The 19,506-nt window shown below is 41.5% G+C and overlaps 1 protein-coding gene across 1 annotated transcript in view; it reads left to right on the forward strand.

Annotated features, from left to right (window-relative positions):
* Positions 1-19,506, forward strand: part of KCNQ3 (potassium channel, voltage gated KQT-like subfamily Q, member 3) — a 69,222-nt gene that overhangs the window by 26,252 nt on the left and 23,464 nt on the right. The window contains exon 11 of the mRNA XM_011938232.1: positions 6,000-6,026. Coding sequence (XP_011793622.1) covers positions 6,000-6,026 — 27 coding nt within the window. The remainder of the gene's footprint in view (positions 1-5,999; positions 6,027-19,506) is intronic.

Here is a 19,506-nt window from a genome sequence, read left to right on the forward strand (position 1 = left end):
CAGGAAAGGAAATGCAGAAGAGGACAGCAGGAAAAGTCCTCTGGTCACCCAGAGATGCTGTTTCGTGTTCTCAGAGGTGGGAGATTGAACTAAAGATCTCAGAGACAAATAAGAACCTTTTTCCATGGTTATGGAAAAGGGAGAGGAAAATTAATATGCATTGGATGTCCACTATGCTCTAAGCATTAGAGTTCAAATTTCATTTAATCCTCACAGTTACCCTGTGAGATAAGTCAGAAGATTTAAGGTGCATCAGACTCAATGGGGGTATTGTGCAAAGGTAGATCTGGCCTCCACCTTCAGCAATTCTGATGGAGGTGTGATGGTAAATGCATCCTAAACAGGAGCCCCTGGGGTGGGGCCGAGCCGGTGGCCCAGAGTCCACACCTGGAGCCAGGCTGAATGGTTTGTACTCCCAGGCTACTTTCAGAGAAGCTAGCAGAGTCAGGCTCTGACACTGAACCAATGTCAGCTACATCTGGAGGCCTTCGAAGCCCGTGGTCTTTTCACTACTTGAGCTTCTAGAACAGACTGCTTTTTTTTTTGTTTTTGATATTGGGGGCCTGAGTTCAGATTTTTAAGTGTATGCGTAGTGTGCTGGACTCCTAGAACCCTTGACTTGGAAAGAAACATAGATGGACAGGTAGCCTCATAGTTGGGGCTGGAACCTGCCTCAAAGCAAGTTTCTGTCATTGTGTCTACAGGTTCAGTGAACCCTCATATAACCCAATACTACTAGATGGGGGCTCCCTCTGTGCCCAGCCACAACTCATCTGCAGACGCACGCATACACACACACACACACACACACACACACACACACATATACACACATTCATTATCCTCAATTAATCTTTCTACTCCCTTCTCCAGATTATGGAAATAGAAGAGAATTGCAACTCATTTTCCTGCATAAAACCTTCCAGTCAGTGACCATGACAAAGTAAAGAAAGTCCAAAACCTGACCATCACCTCCAGGAGCCTAAAATATTGGGCCCCTGATCACCACCGCCATGCACCTCCTATCTTGCTTTCACTCCTCAAAAAGTTCTGGTGGCAGGTACCACTTTCTATTCAGGGCACTCAGGGCACTCGGTCCACTAATATTTTTGATCCCTTGTATGTGTTATTCACTGGGACAATCATGGAAGATCACGGGTGACTTGCTGAAGAATCTAACTTTGATCCTGAAGGCAATGAGAAGCTAGATGAGCCAGAGAATGACATCAGTAGATCCATTTTTCAGGAATATAATAGCAAAGAGTGTGGAGGATGGATCTATGGACTCAAGTCAAAGCAAGGAGATCAGCTAGCAAATAATTGCAGGGTTCAGAGTAAGAGGAAATGAGGGCCTAGATCAAGGTAAAAGCAGTTAGAAGGCAGAGTAGCAGGAGGACCTGAAAGAGAACAGGCAAAAGGGACCCATGACTTGTGGGAGAGTTAGAGAGATCAGAGGAAGCAAGTCTTCAATAAAAGACTGGGAAAGTTTGGGTATACTTACTTGTAACTGGACTTACTTGCTCAGACAGTGACTTACGTGTTTCCATTTGATTCTACAATGCTATCCTTGTTATAATCATTGAGGATTTGGGATAGCATAAAGTAGAGTCTTCTTAGAATGGGCAGATGACTTCCCCATAAGAGACCACAGTGACCTTGAACTCAAACACGAACACTTTGGATGCAGAACCAAGACAATTTCCATTTGATATGCATCCCAAGGTGTTGGCAATGGGCCCCATTCTTTTGGGTTGATGTATTATAAATAAGGCATTGTTCTAGCTGTCAGAGACTTGGAGGAATACATTGTGCTGCAGACAGCTGCTGTGATATGAGAATGATTTTTAAACTAAGAGAGTACATTTCTTTCTTTTTTCAAGGACAAAAGTATAATATCCCTAGAGAAATTCATTTAGCAACCATTCTGAAGCAAGGCAGTCCCTTGGGAAAAGAATGTCCCTGAATTCCAACCCACTCCGTATATTAATGGCAAAGAAGTAGCTGACAACACACTGGTGTTTTCTCACCTACCTCCGAAAGGTTTTCTTGTCTTTTGTTTATGCTTGCTTTAATAACAACTTTCTTGAGATACATTTCACAACCCATAAGAGGATTTTACATACCATAAAAGGTACCCTTTTAAAGTGAACAGTTCGGTGGTTTTGAGTATATTCACAAATTGGAGTATCAATCACCACTATCTAGTTCTAGAACAATTTTATTATCCTAGGAAGAAAGTCTGTCCCAATGAGCAGATACTCCTGGTTCCCTCTTCGCCCCAGACCCTGCAATCACTATCTACTTTCTGTCTTTATTTCACCTATCCTGAACCTTTCATAGTTTAATGAAATCATATAATGTCTTTCTTTTATGCATAGTTTCTTTCACTTTGCATAATGTTTTCATGTTTCATTTGTGTTGTAGTGTCTATCAGAACCTTACTCCTTTTTATAGCCAAATAATATTTGATTATATATACCACATTGTGTTTAATGATTCATCAGGTGTTGGAAATTTTGGTTGTTTCCACTTTTTGGCTTTTGTGAATAATGCTACTATGAACATTCACATACACGTTCTATGGACATATGTTTTCAACTCTCTTGGGTATATGCCTAGGAGTAGGATTGGTAAGTCTATGTTTAACTTTCTGAGGAACTGCCAGACTGTTTTCCATAGTGGCTGCACCATTTTAGATTCCTGCCAAAGGTTTGGAAGGATGAAGTAGCGTAGCCCATCTGCAACATGATGCCGTATCACAATTTTCAGCTTAGTGTAGTTCTTTGTTAATTTGCAAGTATCTATGTTTTGGGGGCTAGCAGTGATGGATGGTGGTGGTCCATTCTTATATTTTTATGCAAATTATAATTATAAACTCATTGCTTTGGAATTGCAAAGAACTTCAAAAAGTTTCAAGCCCGAACCCAATTTTCTATGAGAAGAACCTGAGAGCCCCCAGAAGTTCAGGAACCCCCAAGAAGTTCAGGCCACATATCATATTGGGCATAACTAAGGGCAAACCCAGGTCTTCTGATCTGCTGACCAGTGGAGACTGAACGGACTTAAGGCAGATGCTGGGGTAGGAGTGATGGCAGATTATACATTCTTATATACAAGCAGGGATGAGGGAAACTGTTAAAAATCAGACATTGCTTTTTATCAACAGAACACATGCACTGTTTTATTCCTGGTAGGGAGAGTGGAATTATGTCTGACTTTTCATTTTCTATAGCTGCACTGTTCAATATGGTAGCCACTAGCCTCGTTGGCTAGTGAGAATTTGAGGATTACCAGTGCAACTGAGGAAGAGATTTTTTAATTTTAATGTAAATAACACTTTGTGACTAATGACTACTCTATTGGACAGCACAGCCCTGGAATTGTTAGCTATGAGAACTGAAATGGAGATGAGAAGACTTTGCCCACGATGTAGAAAACACTTGACCAAGAACAGGTAGTTCATTGTGTAACCAGGACTTGTTCCTTTTATGACCAGGTTCAAGATTATTGGAGTGCTTAGAAATGGAGAAAAGGGACTATATGCACTAGTCATTTCCTATGGCCAAATAACATTGGATCTGCTTTCATACATACTATCTTATTTAAGCTTTAGGATGTCCTGGAAGGTAAGTAGAAGGGGTAACCATTTTTCATAACCCCGCTTTTATAGGTAAAGAATAAGAGAGTCAATGAGATTAATTAGCTTACTTAATGTCACTCAGCTGATAAATGATGGAACAAAGATTGGAACCCAGGTCTTGTGCCAAAACCTATGTTTTTATTTTGCTTTGTATCTCTGGGAAGAAAACATTATTTAGGGAGAAAACTGGATAAAATGATGATAAAATGATACAAGAGTCATTTTGATAATAAAACCCATTCTTGAAGGTTGTTGTTTGGATGGTCAAACTGAATAAAATGTGTGAGAGTAGTTGTCTTAGTCCCTAGCCCATAGCAAGTGTTCAGTCTGTGCTGATTGAATCTGGGCTGCAATGGAGTATTGATGCTGAAGGGGAAAGGAAGCCCCTGAATTACTGCCCTGGGAAACCACTGTTAGCAACCACGATCTAGAACACTCTGGAATGTTGTTAAAACCCTTTTATTCATCTATTCCATTCATTTAGCATATATTTATTGATCATCCCTTATGTGAACTCTATTTGGTATTGGGGATCCAACGGTTAACTGGACAGGTCAACTGCTCTGGTCCTATCCTATCATAAGGGTAGTGAAGATAAGATAGGGATGTGCTCATGGGATGTTGTGACTTGGAGTTTGCTGGGGCTTTGGCTGGAGCAATCTCAGTGGAGTACTGGACACAGAAGCCAGATGACACAAACTAAAGGGTGATGAGGAAATGAGCAAGTGGGGACAGTGACTGTAGGTGACAGCTGGAGTGGATGTGAGGCCAAGAATTTTTTATTTGATGAAAAGGGTCTAGTAGAGAAGGATAAATGTGCATATGGGGGGAGGGGAAAGACTAGAGGCGAGAGAAGCAGAGATGGCCAGGGCTGTGGAGCATGGGCCTTCATTAAGAGCATGGGCCCTTCATCCACTGGCACAAAACAGAAGTCCTGTGGGTGGCCAGATGGTGAGACCATGGGTAGATCTCAGTGAGAGGGGAGTCAAGGTCATCAGCTGGGAGGAAGGTGTAGAAGTGAGAGAAGTCTGATGGTAGAGCAGGAAGCATGAAATACTCATCGTGGAGAGTGAAAGAGGAATGGACAGTGTAATCCTTTAAACTTTCTCCATACCATGCCTTCTCTTCCAATATGCCCATCAGCTGCCCCCTTGCCCTTTCCTTCCCCTTAGTATCTTTCCTACTTCTCCTGGCCTCAGAGACCTAGAACATCCTAGAAAGTCACAGCTTTCTGTATCCACCTGCTTTGTGATCAACTAACTCATCATTTTATTGTGCTCTTGGGGAAATGGGCCCAGAGAATGTATGACCAGCCCAAGGCCACACTGTAACCAGATGCTGAGCTGACCCTCAAAGCAGAAATTCTTAACTCTCCAACTGGCCCTTTTACTTCTCTGCCATGATTCTCTTGTTCTGTCTCCATCCCTCCCACCTGTGGATCCCCATGTTAGACCAGTCACGCTTTCAACATTAATAAGCACTCTCATGTGCTGGGCTGCAGAGGGCTCATATTTTAGACAATAAAAAAAACAAACCAGACTACATGTAATTTTAGTGTGATGTGATCCACGTGATAACGACAGAGTACCATTCCATTGGTGAGAGGATTTTCTCTGTCTAGACCTTGGACAATTGAATAAGAACCTCCAGGAGGGCCCCTCCAGGTGGACATAAAGGAAGAGTAGGACTGTTCCAGGCAGGGAAAAGAAGAAGGGAGTTCCAGGCAGAAGGAGAGCCTGAGAAAAGGCCTGGAGTCATGAATATGTGTAAAGCACGGCTGGTACACCTCCCAGCTAGGAGTGAGGGCTCCAGAGCCAGATCACATGGGTTTGGATCCTGACTTTGCTGTCTCCTAACTGTGAGCCCTTGAGCAATTCATTTAACCCCTCTGTGCCTCAATTGTCTCCTCAGGGAAATGGGATGATAATAGTACTTCATAAGGTTGTTATGAGGATTAATTGAGTTAATGACAATGGTGGTGATAAAGTTATGTTGGGTGTGTGACTGCTACATTATGACATTCCTGGTTTCTTTCCCCACTACCAAACAAATTTTCCGAGCTCAACATGAGAGCTGAGGCAGAGTAAGTGCTCAGCAACCATTTTCTAGATGAATAAATGAATGAATGAGTGGCTGAAAAGAGCCCTGAAAACCTCAGAGCCAATGGGAGTAACATGGGCTGAGGTCTGGCTGGGTAAACCTACCTCCTTCGTTGGTTCCCTCCACACTGACCATCCTGTCCTAGAACTCAACTCTGCTCCATCATCTTCAGAAGGAAGCTTTGCAACAATCTTTCAAGGAAGAATACAACTGTTTCACGTAATTTATGCTTTATTTTTTTCTCCCTCTTCCCTTCCAGGAAAGAACAGCTGGAGGCAGCATCCAGGTAAGTTTCTGATATAAATTCCCTTCTTCCCATCTTTGTGTCAAGACAGAACATCCTGCTCCATATGGCGTAGGGTCCCATGGGTGGTCATGCTGGTCCCAAGATAGAGTTTTTGGGGTCACATGGTTGCTGACCACCATACTCCTCTGCCTGGTTTCCTTCTGGTTGATCTGAGGGCAACTTAATAGGAATCATGGCAGCAGCCTCTTATTGAGGGTCTGGGTTCTGTGTCAGGAGTTCCGCATATGTTATCTCATTTGGTCTTCACAACCACAACGTAAGATAGGCCCTAATATCGTCCTTTGTGGATGAGGAGACTGTGGCTCAGAGAGGTTGGGTTGAGACTGAGTGGCAAGACCAGAATTCAAAGTCAGGTCCGAATATTAAGACCATGTTATTTTCATGATATATCACTTCGTCTGCTTCTTGGGCGCACAGATGGTAAGTGAATCAAGACTGTAATTCATGATCCTCATGACTGTGGAGGTTTCTCAGTAAACCACATCTATCTATATGCCTATATGACGTGTGGAAACCATTTTTAAACTATTATTATTGACAAATCACTTGTGAGTCCTCACAATCAATCTCCTGGACACTAAGTCCAAACGTTCTCCTTCTAGTGCTGACAGAATCTGGCCAGAGGAGGTGAGAGGACCCTGGACTGCCTTATAGGGGAGCCACTTGAGAACAATGGCCTTTGGGAGGCCAAGTCAAATCCTCCCAAGTGTTTCCATGGAGCCCCATCCACACAAAATCCCACTTGGAAGAGACAGTTACTGATGGTGTCAGTTCTGTTTCCTTTGGGTGTGTTTTCAAATGGACTATGTGGTTCTTGCCTGGACCCACTTTGGACTGTAAGGGCCTTTGAGCAGATTGTAAAGGAGGGTTAGGTGAATGACAGTAATGGTGTTGGGACATTCACTAGAGAATCTGCAGCAGCTCATGGCTCCCAGAGGCAGAGTGAAAGGACACCACAGAGATCTCTGCAGATATTTCTATGGAAACCAAGGTCCCTGGAGAGGACAGGCTCATCCCACATCATACAGCCCATAAGCACCAGGAGTAGATAGATGATCAAGGTCTCAAGATTCCCAACAGGGTGTTCTTTGCTTTCCTTCTTTCATGACCAACAGGGTTTTAAATCATGCAGATTTTGACACTGCAAGTGAATTATTAAATCTACCTTTAGGGCCTTTTCTGTACAGACATGAACAAAATTCATTGACATATGCATGCAAATATCACAGTGCCTTGGATTTAGCACTTCCGGTTTAATTAGGACTCAGATAGATGCATTTTGAGGCTTTCTTGGGGATGCCTCTCTAGAAAAGAGGCTTCTGATATCTACTCATCAACTTGTTCATGTCCCTTTCAAGAAATCCCACTCTGCTAAGAGCACAGAGGGAAAATCTGTCCCATGATTTCTTCGAGTCAGAGTTGCTGGGTGTTTGGTGGCTCACCCTCCTCAGAGAAGAAGAGCAAAGTCATTATATAAGTCACTCAGTCTCCTTCATCCAGGGCTGGGACAGAGTCAGGTTGGCTGATGCGTTAGCAGGTGAGATGCCAGGTGTGATTATAGCTGACAGCCTAGAGGTGGAAATGAGATCTGGAAATGGGATGCAAGAATTGTCAACAGAGGAATCAATTCCTTTATCCAGGAGGCAGGAAACCAGGTGACTACAGAATGTCAGGAATGTACGTGTACATTAGAGTCACACTTGCTTGTTTGCATTTTCCACCTTACAATAGCTTCTTAAACAGGCTGACAGCTACCTGGTGTTCCAGCCTTCCTTTATTCATATTTCTTTTTCTTTTTTTTTTGAGACAAAGTCTCACTCTGTTGCCCAGGCTGGAGTGCAGTGGCACAATCTCAGCTCACTGAAACCTCTGTCTCCTGGGTTCAAGTGATTCTCCTGTCTCAGCCTCCCAAGTAGCTGGGATTATAGGTGAGCACCACGACACCTGGCTAATTTTTGTATTTTTTTTTTAGTAGAGACGGGGTTTCACCATGTTGGCCAAGCTAGTCTCGAACTCCTGCCCTCAGGTGATCTGCGCATCTTGGCCTCCCATAGTGCTGGGATTACAGGCATGAGCCACCATGCCCAGCCCCTTTATTCATATTTCTAAATAGAGTCAGATTTGGAATTCACCTTATTGCCTTCTTCTAGCATAGGTAGCCCATACACTTGTTTATTTGTCAGCCTGATGAAAGGATTATATTCTCTGCAATTTAACATGCTGGTGCTATACTGTGGATAAGAAAAATGACTTTCCAGTCAGGTTATTGGAAAGAGCTCAAGTCCATATTTAGTTGTAAAGCTATGACTTTATAAGGGCTGCCTTGAATGTTTTGATTTACATGGACTTGTTTGTAGAACATAAGCCCAGCTGAATTCTTACAATGACCGGGAGGTTGGCTTTGATAATTTTATGCAAAGTATTTTACATATGTCATCTTATTTGATTCTCATGAAAGTGAAGGCAGCTGACACCCTCCCATCCCTTCTCACATAGTTTAGATGCCCAACTCATGATGCCCTGAGGGAGGACTCAGAACTTCCCTAATAAAGCATATATACTTTATAACATTGGGCCCCTAGTAAGCCCACAGTAGAAGTTAGACTCTCTTCCTTTTGATTAACCTTAGAATCAGCGATCCTGAGAAGGAAGCATAAAATTATCAAAGCCAACTTCCCACTCATTGTAAGAATTCAACTGAGCTTTTATTCCTCAAATAAATCCTCATAAATCAAAATAGTCAAGACAGCCCTCATAAGTGACAGCTTTATAACCAACTATGGGCTTTATTTAAAAGTTATTATATATCTGATTTAAAAGTTATTATATATCTATACAAATAAACTGATTTAAAAGTTATATATCTATGCAAATATAATAAAGTTCTTGCTTTATATATGACATAAATATGATACATATTTATATATACACCTGTTAAATCATCTCTTCCTCTCTAGACCGTGAGCTCCACAAGGCTAATACTCTGCCTGAAATGTAAGATGTACCCCACAAGTATTTGCTGAGTGACTATAAAAGATGACCTAATTCAAGGATGATTTGTACCTCTATTTTACTTATGAGAAAACTGATCTCAAGCATTTACGTAACTTACATCTAAGTCAAACATAGAAGATGGGCCTTGGAGATGCACGGGGAGTCCATGAGCCTTCCTCCACATCAGCTGGACTCTGCCTGCAGCACAGGTGGCTGTCATGCCCTTGTTATCCGTGTGTGCAGAATGAGCTCGGCTAATACAATGGACGCATGATCTCAACCCTTGTCTTCCCTTGGCCAGAAGGTCTTATCTCACATCTTATATGGCCCTCTCCTTCACTTCTTTTGGGAGCCTACCTAATGTCACCTCCCAAGAGAGATTTTTCCTGACCCTGTGCCCATGCCCCTGCCTCTGTCCCCATGATCCTACGATGATTGCCTGTTATATATATTAAGTCAGTTGCTTCCCAGGGGCTAAGGTCTGTCTGTTTTATTCTCTGCATTATCTCCTACACCTGACACACTGCCTGGAACAGAGCCTGACACATGGTTGGCTTTTAGTAGATATTAACTTTGTGAGACAGTGAATGGATGAATGGATAGATAGATAGATGGATGGATGGATGAATGGAGGGATGGATGGATGGACTCACTATTCTACAAGTGTCATAGTGTTTCACCCAACTTAAACTGAGGGAGGTGTACTGGTTCACATAGCCAGCCATCAGAGAGGGTGGGAACCCCTAAGAAACAAGGAATGGGACTCCAGGATTTTCTCTCTTCATCTCTTATCTCTGTTTCTCTTTTTGTGACAATTTTACTCTCTCAGCCGACTTTCTCCATATCAGTGAAGCAGTGGATACTAACAGTTCTAAAATCACATATATTTCCTCTGTCCTCTGTCCATCTACCCTTCATCCAACACCAGTTATTAAAATCCCAGAGAAGCACTCAGATTGACCCAGTCTGGGTCATATATTCACACCCTGGACAACCTCTACCCCTTGAAGAGTAAAAGCTGCTACTGCCTAAGCTCTGGACCAGATTTCCATCTGTTAGAGTGGGTGGGTGCTGGTGTAAGATACTATGCTTAGCAACCCCCATTAGAGTCACATGACTGAAGTGGGATACTCAGTTCTTGAAAAGAATAGGGCCCTTTTTCCTCACAGAATGAGGGATGAAACATCAAGCAGACAAAACACGATCGTTGTTCATTACAGGCATAAATTCTACCTGTAAGTTTTCAAGTTCCTAATAATAATATTGCATTAAAAAACATGAGCAGTTAACCATATTAAGACTGGCATTTTGTGTTAGGTCCATCATTTTGAACAGCAGTAATAACTATTCAGTAGACATGCAACAGTGCTGACAATTATAGACATCTTTTTGATAGAAACTAGCATTTTTTAGATTCTCAAAATAGATAACTGTGTTGACAGCAGTTGCTTGGCTGAGCCCAGTGGTTCACTCTGTATTTTCTACGAACTCAGTCTGAACAGCAGTCTTCAGGAGTCTTCTCCTCTGTATTCATATTTGCAGAGGGAAAAAAATCTGTCCCAGGTACCATCTTTCTCTCTAAGTGATGATGATGTCTTTCCCATTACAGAGTGGTCAAATTTAGTAGAGAATCATTCTTTGGATCAAATAATCCAACAGTAACTTACAAAGAATGCTGACTGCTTCCCTGGCATAGTTGTAAGCACCTCTCATCTTCATAACCGCCCTAAGAGATAGGTACTATTTTTAATCCCCATGTTATAGTTGAGAAACTGAGGTCAGATAGATAAGTGACTTGCAGAAGGTCACAAAGCTAGAAAGTAGCAAGAGCAAGACTTGGATCCAGTTGGTCTAGCTCTGTAGTTCATGGTTCTTACCACTATGCTCCTCCTTCCAGTTGTTGGGAACAGTTACCTAGTCAGTCACAGAAGGTGTCCCTTTGGCTCGTTTTGTTTTCTTCTACCCTTTATTGGCCCACATAGCTGAGGTCCCTGCCACAGGAGGAGGCTATAGAGGCAAGAAAAGGTACAGAGCCAGGGTCATCTGTGGTGTGAAAGAGCATTTAGTTAGGTGCTATAATTGACACTTTGCCTTCTCCCTGTGACATCAGCCACATGAAATTTATCTCACAGAGTCATGAACAATGTTGGCAATCAAACACCTTCCATGCTGCAGAATCAATGACTACTGAAGGTAAACATGAATTTAGAGCTCAATCAATCCAATCCCCTAATTTTACTGATGAGGAAATTGTTAACCAGAGCAAAACAAAAGGCTTGAACACAATGCCATAGCTATTAGTATTTTCTCCTGCTATCCAGACCCTGCAACATTATCCCAGAATGCAGAGTAACTGAAATGCAGAGGTGAGATTTGGACCAATTTTATTTAACCTCAGAGGGATCCCAGATATGTCCTGAAGGCTTAGTCTCAATTTTCCTCTTGGGATGGTGGGGTGTGGGGGGCTATGTATAATACCCCTTCCCCTCTGAATTATGAACCAATTAAGAAATATACCTAGAAGTCAAAGGATTAAAACATAAGTTATCAAAGACCACATGTTCTCACTCATAAGTGGGAGGTGAACAATGAGAACACATGGACACAGGGAGGGGAACATCACACACTGGGGCCTGTTGGTGGATGGGAGCAAGGGGCAGAAGAGCATTAGGACAAATACCTAATGCATGTGGGGCTTAAAACATAGATGGTAGGTTGATAGGTGCAGCAAACCACCATGGCACATGTATACCTATGGAACAAACCTGCACATTCTGCACATGTATCCCAGAACTTAAAGTGAAACAAATAAAAATAAAAATATAAAATAAAATAAAATAAAACACAGGTTACATTTTCTGGATAAAGCAAGATTGGCTCTGGGGGCAACACTTCTCACCAAGTGTGTCCTTGGAAACAGCACAGGGACAGAGCAGACACTCTCCCAGTCAGCCACTGGGCACTGAGAGCTAGAGAGAGAAAGACCATGTCTGAACACTGACATTTAATACAGAACTCTCCCAATCAAAGAACATGGGCAAATGGCTGTTGCACACACCATAACCTAGTTGGGTAATTCACTTCCTTCCATGGAGAGAAGCTAGTAGAGCTATCAGCTTCTTCCCAATTCTTTTAAGAGTATAGACATTCCATTTTTATGACTTCAAAAATAGAGAAAAGATGGTCCTCCGTATGGTTCATGTGACCTTCTCTCTACCTATGAGCCTGGTATCCCTTAGCACCCAAGAATATGCCTCAGCTCCCTGACTTGGTTTCATCAGTCTAAAAGCAGAACTTTTCACTAAGTACATTCACCAAGCCCTCATTTGCTATTAGATTTCTACAACAGCCATAACAAATTGCCACAAAATGGGTTAACTTAGAACAACAGAAATTTATTCTTTCACAGTTCTGGAAGCTCGAGGCCTGCCCATGCTCCCTCCAAAGGCTCTAGACCAGGGTCCTTTCCTGCCTCTTCCTAGTTTCAGGTAGTTCATGGTGATCCTTGGGCTTTTAGACCCATTCCTCCAATCTCTGCCTCCCACTTTACATGGCTTTCTTCCCTCTGAGTGTGTCTGTGTCCCAAATCTCTCTCTCATTTATCTTATAAAGGCAACAGTCATTGGATTAAAGGCCCACCCTAATTCAGTATGCCCTCATCTTTACTTGATTACATCAGCAAAGACCCTATTTCCAAATAAGATCACGTTCCCAAGTATTGGGTTAGCAATAGAGCATATTTGTGCGGGGCAGCACACTTTAACCCTCTATGTTTGCCAAAAACAAGTGTGGTAGGTTGCACATGGTGGGAACCTGTCTCAGCAGATCCAGGATACATGACTTTGAGATAGATATTTATGAGAGATTTGGATTTCATTATCCCCCTACACCAATGGAGATACTAGGGATTAGCAAGGTGAAACAATTCACACAGGGGCTGGGATTTTAACCTGTGTCTGCCTGGATCCCTCCAGATCTATGGTCATTTCTTCTCTTTAACTAGGGACTAAAAGTAACTAGGCAGTAGAATTAGGAGTAGTCATAGGCATAGGGACTGAGGACACAGTCCAGAGTTAGACTACTAGACTTCAAAACCTGACTTCCCTTGTAATTAGCTGTGTGCTCCTGGCAACTTATGCAGCCTCTCTGTGTCTCCATGTTCTTATCTGTGAAGTGGAGATCATCATAATGCTGACCACATGGGCTGGCTCAATCACACCTATCATACCTTGAAGACTGCTCAGCCTATAGTAAATGCTCACTAGAGATCAGTGCTGATCAACCGGTGTGTTATTCAGACAAGAGATTTGGGTAAATTGAGAAAACATTTCTTACGAGACCAGAAGAAAATAATATGTCGCTCTCCACATTCACATCAGTGTCATTGGAGTACCAGTTGCAAATGTCCTGGAATCATCCTCATAGATCCTCAGACTCACTGGGTTAGAGGGAACCAAACAGGCCCTTGAGTTCAGCGGAACTAATTTTGCATACCTGTTTTAACCCAATTAACACATCAGAGTTATTTCAAAATCATGATGCTGTTCCTTCCAATCGAGTGGTCGGTCTAATCACAATCCTGCTTCCTCCTTGCCTTATCTGTCCTTCCCCTTCCCCAGGATAGCCAGCCTTTTGGGAATCACCTGCCACCTGGGCCAAGGTCCCTTATCTCTAGAAGTCAGAGATTGAGCTAGGTGATTTCCAAGCCACTTCTGATCCTTTGTTCTATGAGTTTCCAGCCAAAGTAGTAGAATTGGAACCATGTTGTTTTGCCACGTTAGGCACTGCAAGTTACAGATTACTTTTAATAATGTTGGCTGCGTGATTCTGGGCACATTACAAACCTCACTGTGCTTCAGTTTCCTCGTCTATATGATGGTTATAATAAGGGTACCTATCTCCTAGGGCTGTGGTAAGGATTGTGTACTTAGAATAGATCCTGGCCCATGGTAAGTATTATTTAAAGATTTGCTTTTATTATCATTGTTATCCTGATTTGCACCCATATTTCCAGGTTTTCTTGGCCTGGGGTTATTTCCATAGGGTGTAGAGCTAGTTTAGGAGTCAGATCAACCTAGATTTGAATCCTGGCTTTGCAACACTTTTCTCCTTGCTTCCATCCATCCTTCCTTCATTCTATCCTCTGCCTTCCCTAACCTAAACACTGAGCATTAAGAGCTCTGCTTTTTGTCAGCCCTGAAGATTCTCAGGGAATTGTAACTCATGTTCTAATGGGAAAGGCCCTCACAATCTGATCAGGGGAGCAGATGTGTCAGCCGAAAAGAATAATGTAGTGTCGGGAGTGCTGGTAGGGAGATGTTAGAGGCACAGGGGCAGGAGAAACAGGCACAAAAGAAGGAAACTCTAAGCTCTACCAGAAACAAGAGAACAGGGAAGAATCCACTGAAGACCTTTCTTCTGGCCTTTCAAGGGCTAAGTAGATTTACACTGAGCTGAAGGAAGAATTAAGGTCCTAATTTTATTCGTTACATCTTTTATTCTTTCGTCCTTCAAGCTTTAGGGGCCTAGGCCTGTGATCTTCTCTCCAGTCACCTGATTCTGTTGTAGGAAAAAAACGAGTTCTTGTCACATGACCAGGAAAGATTAGGCATGCAGGCACTTTGAAGAGTGAGAGGTTACAAAATTTATTGGGTGAAAAGGAAAAAAGAAAAGGAACACAGCAAAGTGAGAGGGGTTCCTGTTCACAGGTTTCCATCTCTCAGTTAGAATCCCAAGTCACCACCCAGGAACAGGAGAGGCCAGGCTCCTTCTCCCTGCAGGTTGCACAAAATTCCTGCAGCCCCACCCCATCATCCCAGTGCACAGGCTGGTTAGGGATTCTTCAGGGACCTTATCACCTCCTGCATCTATCATTCCCTACTCTAAAGGAGTACATCTAACTGCCATTAGAATAAGGATAAGGATAAGGATAAAGACAGATCTTAACTGCTTCCTGTTGACAGGGGTGCTGTTTTGGGAAAACAGCAGTCAAATCACCCTCAGAGGCCTATCCAAGGGTTCCCATCAGAAGGGGCCATTGCCCAAGGCTCCAGTTGCATGACTGGAGTTTGATGGCCTGAAGAAGGGACAAACTGAATTATTAGAAAACACGTATAAATATGAAATAAGAGGGTGTGGTAAGGACAGCTCAAAAATCCCGAGGACTTTTACCAGTTTGCATGGGGAGAAGGGGACAAAAAGCCCAATTGGTTAAAAAAAAAAACACTTTTACTTTTTGATGGCACATGAGGCTTCTGGGTTCCCTTCCCCTGAGCCCAGGCCTAAGCCAACCAGTTTAAGGTTTGGGAAATTAACTTTTCCCAGTTTGGAGGCTCCATCTGAAGGGAGTCTCCCATAATATAGAGACACAATTACCTATCATTGAAGAGAGCACAGAGGAGGAAAAAGGGAGAAAAAAAAAAAGGCATTTTTTTTCAAAGGCATCCCAGAGGTTCAGGATGCATTTGAAAGGGGTACAGACTGAGGATGAATGACTACTCAACTACAAAGAGGGGAACAGGTGTCCCTGGCTCCTCTCTCTTCCTAGCAAATACCTAGGGTATATGAGGGAGGGAAAATGAGGCATTCCTCTTTCTCTCCTTCCTCCTTCTATCCCTGAGTCCTGGTGACTATGGCAGGGTGCCACCCATGGATGTTAAAGAGGCTTTCACCCATGTTAATGGGGGGGCCTGCAGGGTAGGAGTATCCACTCTTACCCACATATGCCCTCTCTCCCCTGCTGTCCATAGCCTTGAATTACCTAGACATCATTTATGCCATGAATACTAGTGTGATATAAGAGGGTGTTTTTATCCATGAAACGGGAAGCTTGGCTTACTCAGCAGGAATCAGTCACGCTCAACTGTGCTGTGTCTTTTAACTGCTGTTATTATCTGCCTCTGGATCCCTCAGATCCAGTTTTCTTTCCTAGGGCTTTGACCCAAAGCTTGGAATTGAGTTTGGAACAAAAATGTGTCTTGGGGGGACTGCGTGGACTCCTTATCTTAAGCTGAATACTAAAGTGAAGCTGTGGAATTAAGTCCTTCTCTAACAAGAGAGAGAAAAGGATGTCTTATGGCACATCCCGGGAGAGAAAAGGATATCTTTGGATGCATGGTGCTTGGCTTTGGTTATCTCTCTTGGTCTTACTTTCCCAAAAAGGAAACCTCTGGGTTAGGGGCACTCTATTTATTCCCATCGTCTGGCAGGATTTGCAAGATAATGGCTCAGAACTAGAATATTGATCCAGATTTTTACATTACCCATCCCTCTTGTTTCTTCTGAGCTGCACCCAGAGATTTCTGGTTAGTTCACAGGAACAATCAGGGTTAGTCTACAATGTAGGCAAAAACTTAAAAAACAATGAATGAGTTTAGAATTTAATGACAAACTTATGATAGGTTTTGAAACATAATTCCTCTCTCTCCAATACTCATTTTTGTTAAAAAAAAAAATCATGATAGGATGGAGTTGTTTGCAAAATAGATTTTAGTCTTATACTTGGCTGGGTTATTTGCATAAAGTGCAGCAAGAATAATTATCTCTACATAGGCCTTTTAGATTGGCTTTGATGGAACTCTGTCCCACAAGGAATCTCAGATAAGACCTTTTAAAGCAGAGCCCAGTCATGGGTTTGTATCCTCAAATACCTGTGAGTTGGGTGATCCTCTCCTCTTAAGGTCCCAAGATAAACTTGGAGATCCTGGGCCTGTTAGAAAGTGACATTTTTTACTGATCACAGGTCAGGAACCCTGTACAGGGAGTGTGTAGACAAGGGTATAAGGCCAGTTTTTTCCAAGGGGTTTTTATTGGCTCTGCAAGTCAAGCTTGACTCCTTAAAAGGAAGAATGCTCTTCCAGTCAAAGCCTTGGTAAAACAACCGGTTTCTACAATTGTGTCCTGTTGCAAAAGAAAATGGATTCTTATTGTACTGATGCAAACAACTGTATTGCCATGAGTAAAGAATAGTCACAACTAGTTTCCAAATTGTAGGACAAGCAGGCAGAGAGAAAGAAACATGCTCCAAATTTTGTTCACAGAGTATACCTTACTCAATAGGTAAAGGCTGTAAATAGTTCAAAATAAGTTTCCTTGACTCTGAAAAAGAAAACAAGAACCAGCAATATTCCAAGCAAAAGTAAAAAAGATTGCTTTGGTTTTCTGTGAGTTCATTCAGTTAGCTCTTGTTTTGCTTAATATTCATGAACATTTTTAGCTTTTCATGAGTCCTGTACATTTTTTCGTTATTCCAATGGCACAATCTCCAAAGTTATCAGAAACCTATATTTGAGAGCAACTGTCAATGTTCTGTAGCTTATTATCAACCGTCTTTTGAAAGAGGTTAAAACAAGGCAACAATTGTCAAAATATCCAGGATAGTTAGAGTTAGAAACACAATTGACAAAGAAGTTTGGTTATCTCATGGTATCCAGTAACTTATCATAATCTTAATTATGATAGCATGTACTTAGACATTAAGATTTTAGAAATCCCATACAATTTTAGAATATATATTGGTATTATTCACCAAAATATAGCCTAAAGAAGATTGAATACCATTGTAGCAATCCCATGTACATAAACATGTCAAATAATCCTGTTTACTTCTCTTTTCTGGATACTCCAGAGGCCCTCTGAAGCATCCGAAAATCCAGATATCAGGAAACACAGTTTTGAAATTGAAGTTTGATTTGGGCAAGCCTGTTAAATATGTTAGAGGCTTAAAACAGTTTACATTATGAAATAGAATTACATACCACCATAAATTATTTATTTTGCCAAAACGATGACTCAGAAATTTTTAAAAAACCAAAACCTTTTATAACCCTTTACAAATTTTGCTAAAGAGAATATTAGTGCCTTAAGAATACCTCGTTGTGCTTTTATTTTAATGCTCAATTTACAGAAAAACAATATAATACCCTTTTGTATTTAATCAATATATTCACACATGGAATTTTTGCAAGATTAATTTTTACAATCCCTCCACCACGTGTTTAAACTTTTAGCTTTGTCATATCTAATTTAAAACAATTCTTTAACCTTAGGTGAGAATTTATATTTTTATACCTTTTTATAACCTTTTATTAAAAACACATTTTATTGTTCTTACACACCTTGCACATAAATCTGTTTCCAGTAGTCTCAATTACATGTCATAATGGTAACTTTTAGCAATTTTTAATGTAAAACCTAGTAAGTTGTTTTGATTATGTGCTAGGTGCAGCCAAGGTTTGACGCCTTCCAGCATAATTAAGAGTGTGGTTAGTTCCATATGTCCCCAGGCCTTACCAGTTGTGAAGCCGGCAAATTAAAAAATTCTCAAATGCCAAAAACGCAGCCAGTAACCTTAAAACATTTAGTCAACCTAGTATCTGACCTGCATAATTTAGTCCACCTATTTATATTTTGATGACATCTACTTTTTACCAATAATTAGTAGGGCTGTTTTTATTTTTCAAAGATTAAAGTCACGTGAAATGAAAGGTACCACAGTTTTTATCTTCCTTTTAAAAAATATTTGATCCAAGCACTTGTCTTCCTTTAGGCCAATTAATTAAAGCTCTTTTTATAGACATCTCACACACACAACACATATATAACTACACAGACAGGCAGAAGAAAACCCAGTCCCCATAAGATCTTTTGTTTGCCAATCTCCTATTTGGATTTTTGGCCTCCAGGTACTTTTAATTACTGGGGTTCTATGAGGAAAAGAGAGGTCTCTTACCTCTCATGTGTGCATTAAAAGTGGCAAGGCAAAAATGGAGAAAAATATTTTAGTCAACAGAAAAAAATCCTTTTTGCAGCAAAACAAGGTCCAAGAAAAGGAAAACAAAGTCCTTGTAAATGTAACTATAACTTGGATAATCCACTTTTAATTAAGGTTAGCACTCCTTAAGAAAATCCTTTTAACTCCCTTATTAGCCAACTTTAGCCATGCCAAACAGCCAATATTTCTGACTTTCAAACTTTACTAAAGGCTCAGAGAAAGGAAAATCCAAGGTGGTTCATGGAGGGTAAGGGAATCAACGAACAGCAAAAGTTCACATACCAAACCAGAAAGGACTCATTCCCTAGGCCAGGATTGAATTCAGGCCACCCAAAGGCTGAACAAAGCCCTGCCACAAGGTTACAGGCCACGCCCTTAAGGATGTAAATCAAGATGGAGGCCTGCAGCAAAGTTTGCTAACAGCCATACAGAAAGACTTGCAAAGCATACCAGATTGGCTATAGCTTAAGACTAACCTCACAAATCCTTTCTCACAATTAAAACTCTACCAAAAATACAGTGATCCCAATCATTTCCAGCCCAACATAATGTCTTCCAAAAGGAAAAAAGAAAACAAAAAACAAAAAACAAACTCTTGTTTTAAAGTCATCTGCTGACAGGGTAGAGAAAAGGAGGTTAAATGCAGGGCTGTGTTAACTGCTGACAGGGTGGAGAAGAGAAAAGGATGACTGG

Source organism: Colobus angolensis, unplaced genomic scaffold, assembly GCF_000951035.1.
Source record: "Colobus angolensis palliatus isolate OR3802 unplaced genomic scaffold, Cang.pa_1.0 Scaffold17, whole genome shotgun sequence".
Classification (NCBI taxonomy): Eukaryota; Metazoa; Chordata; class Mammalia; order Primates; family Cercopithecidae; genus Colobus; species Colobus angolensis.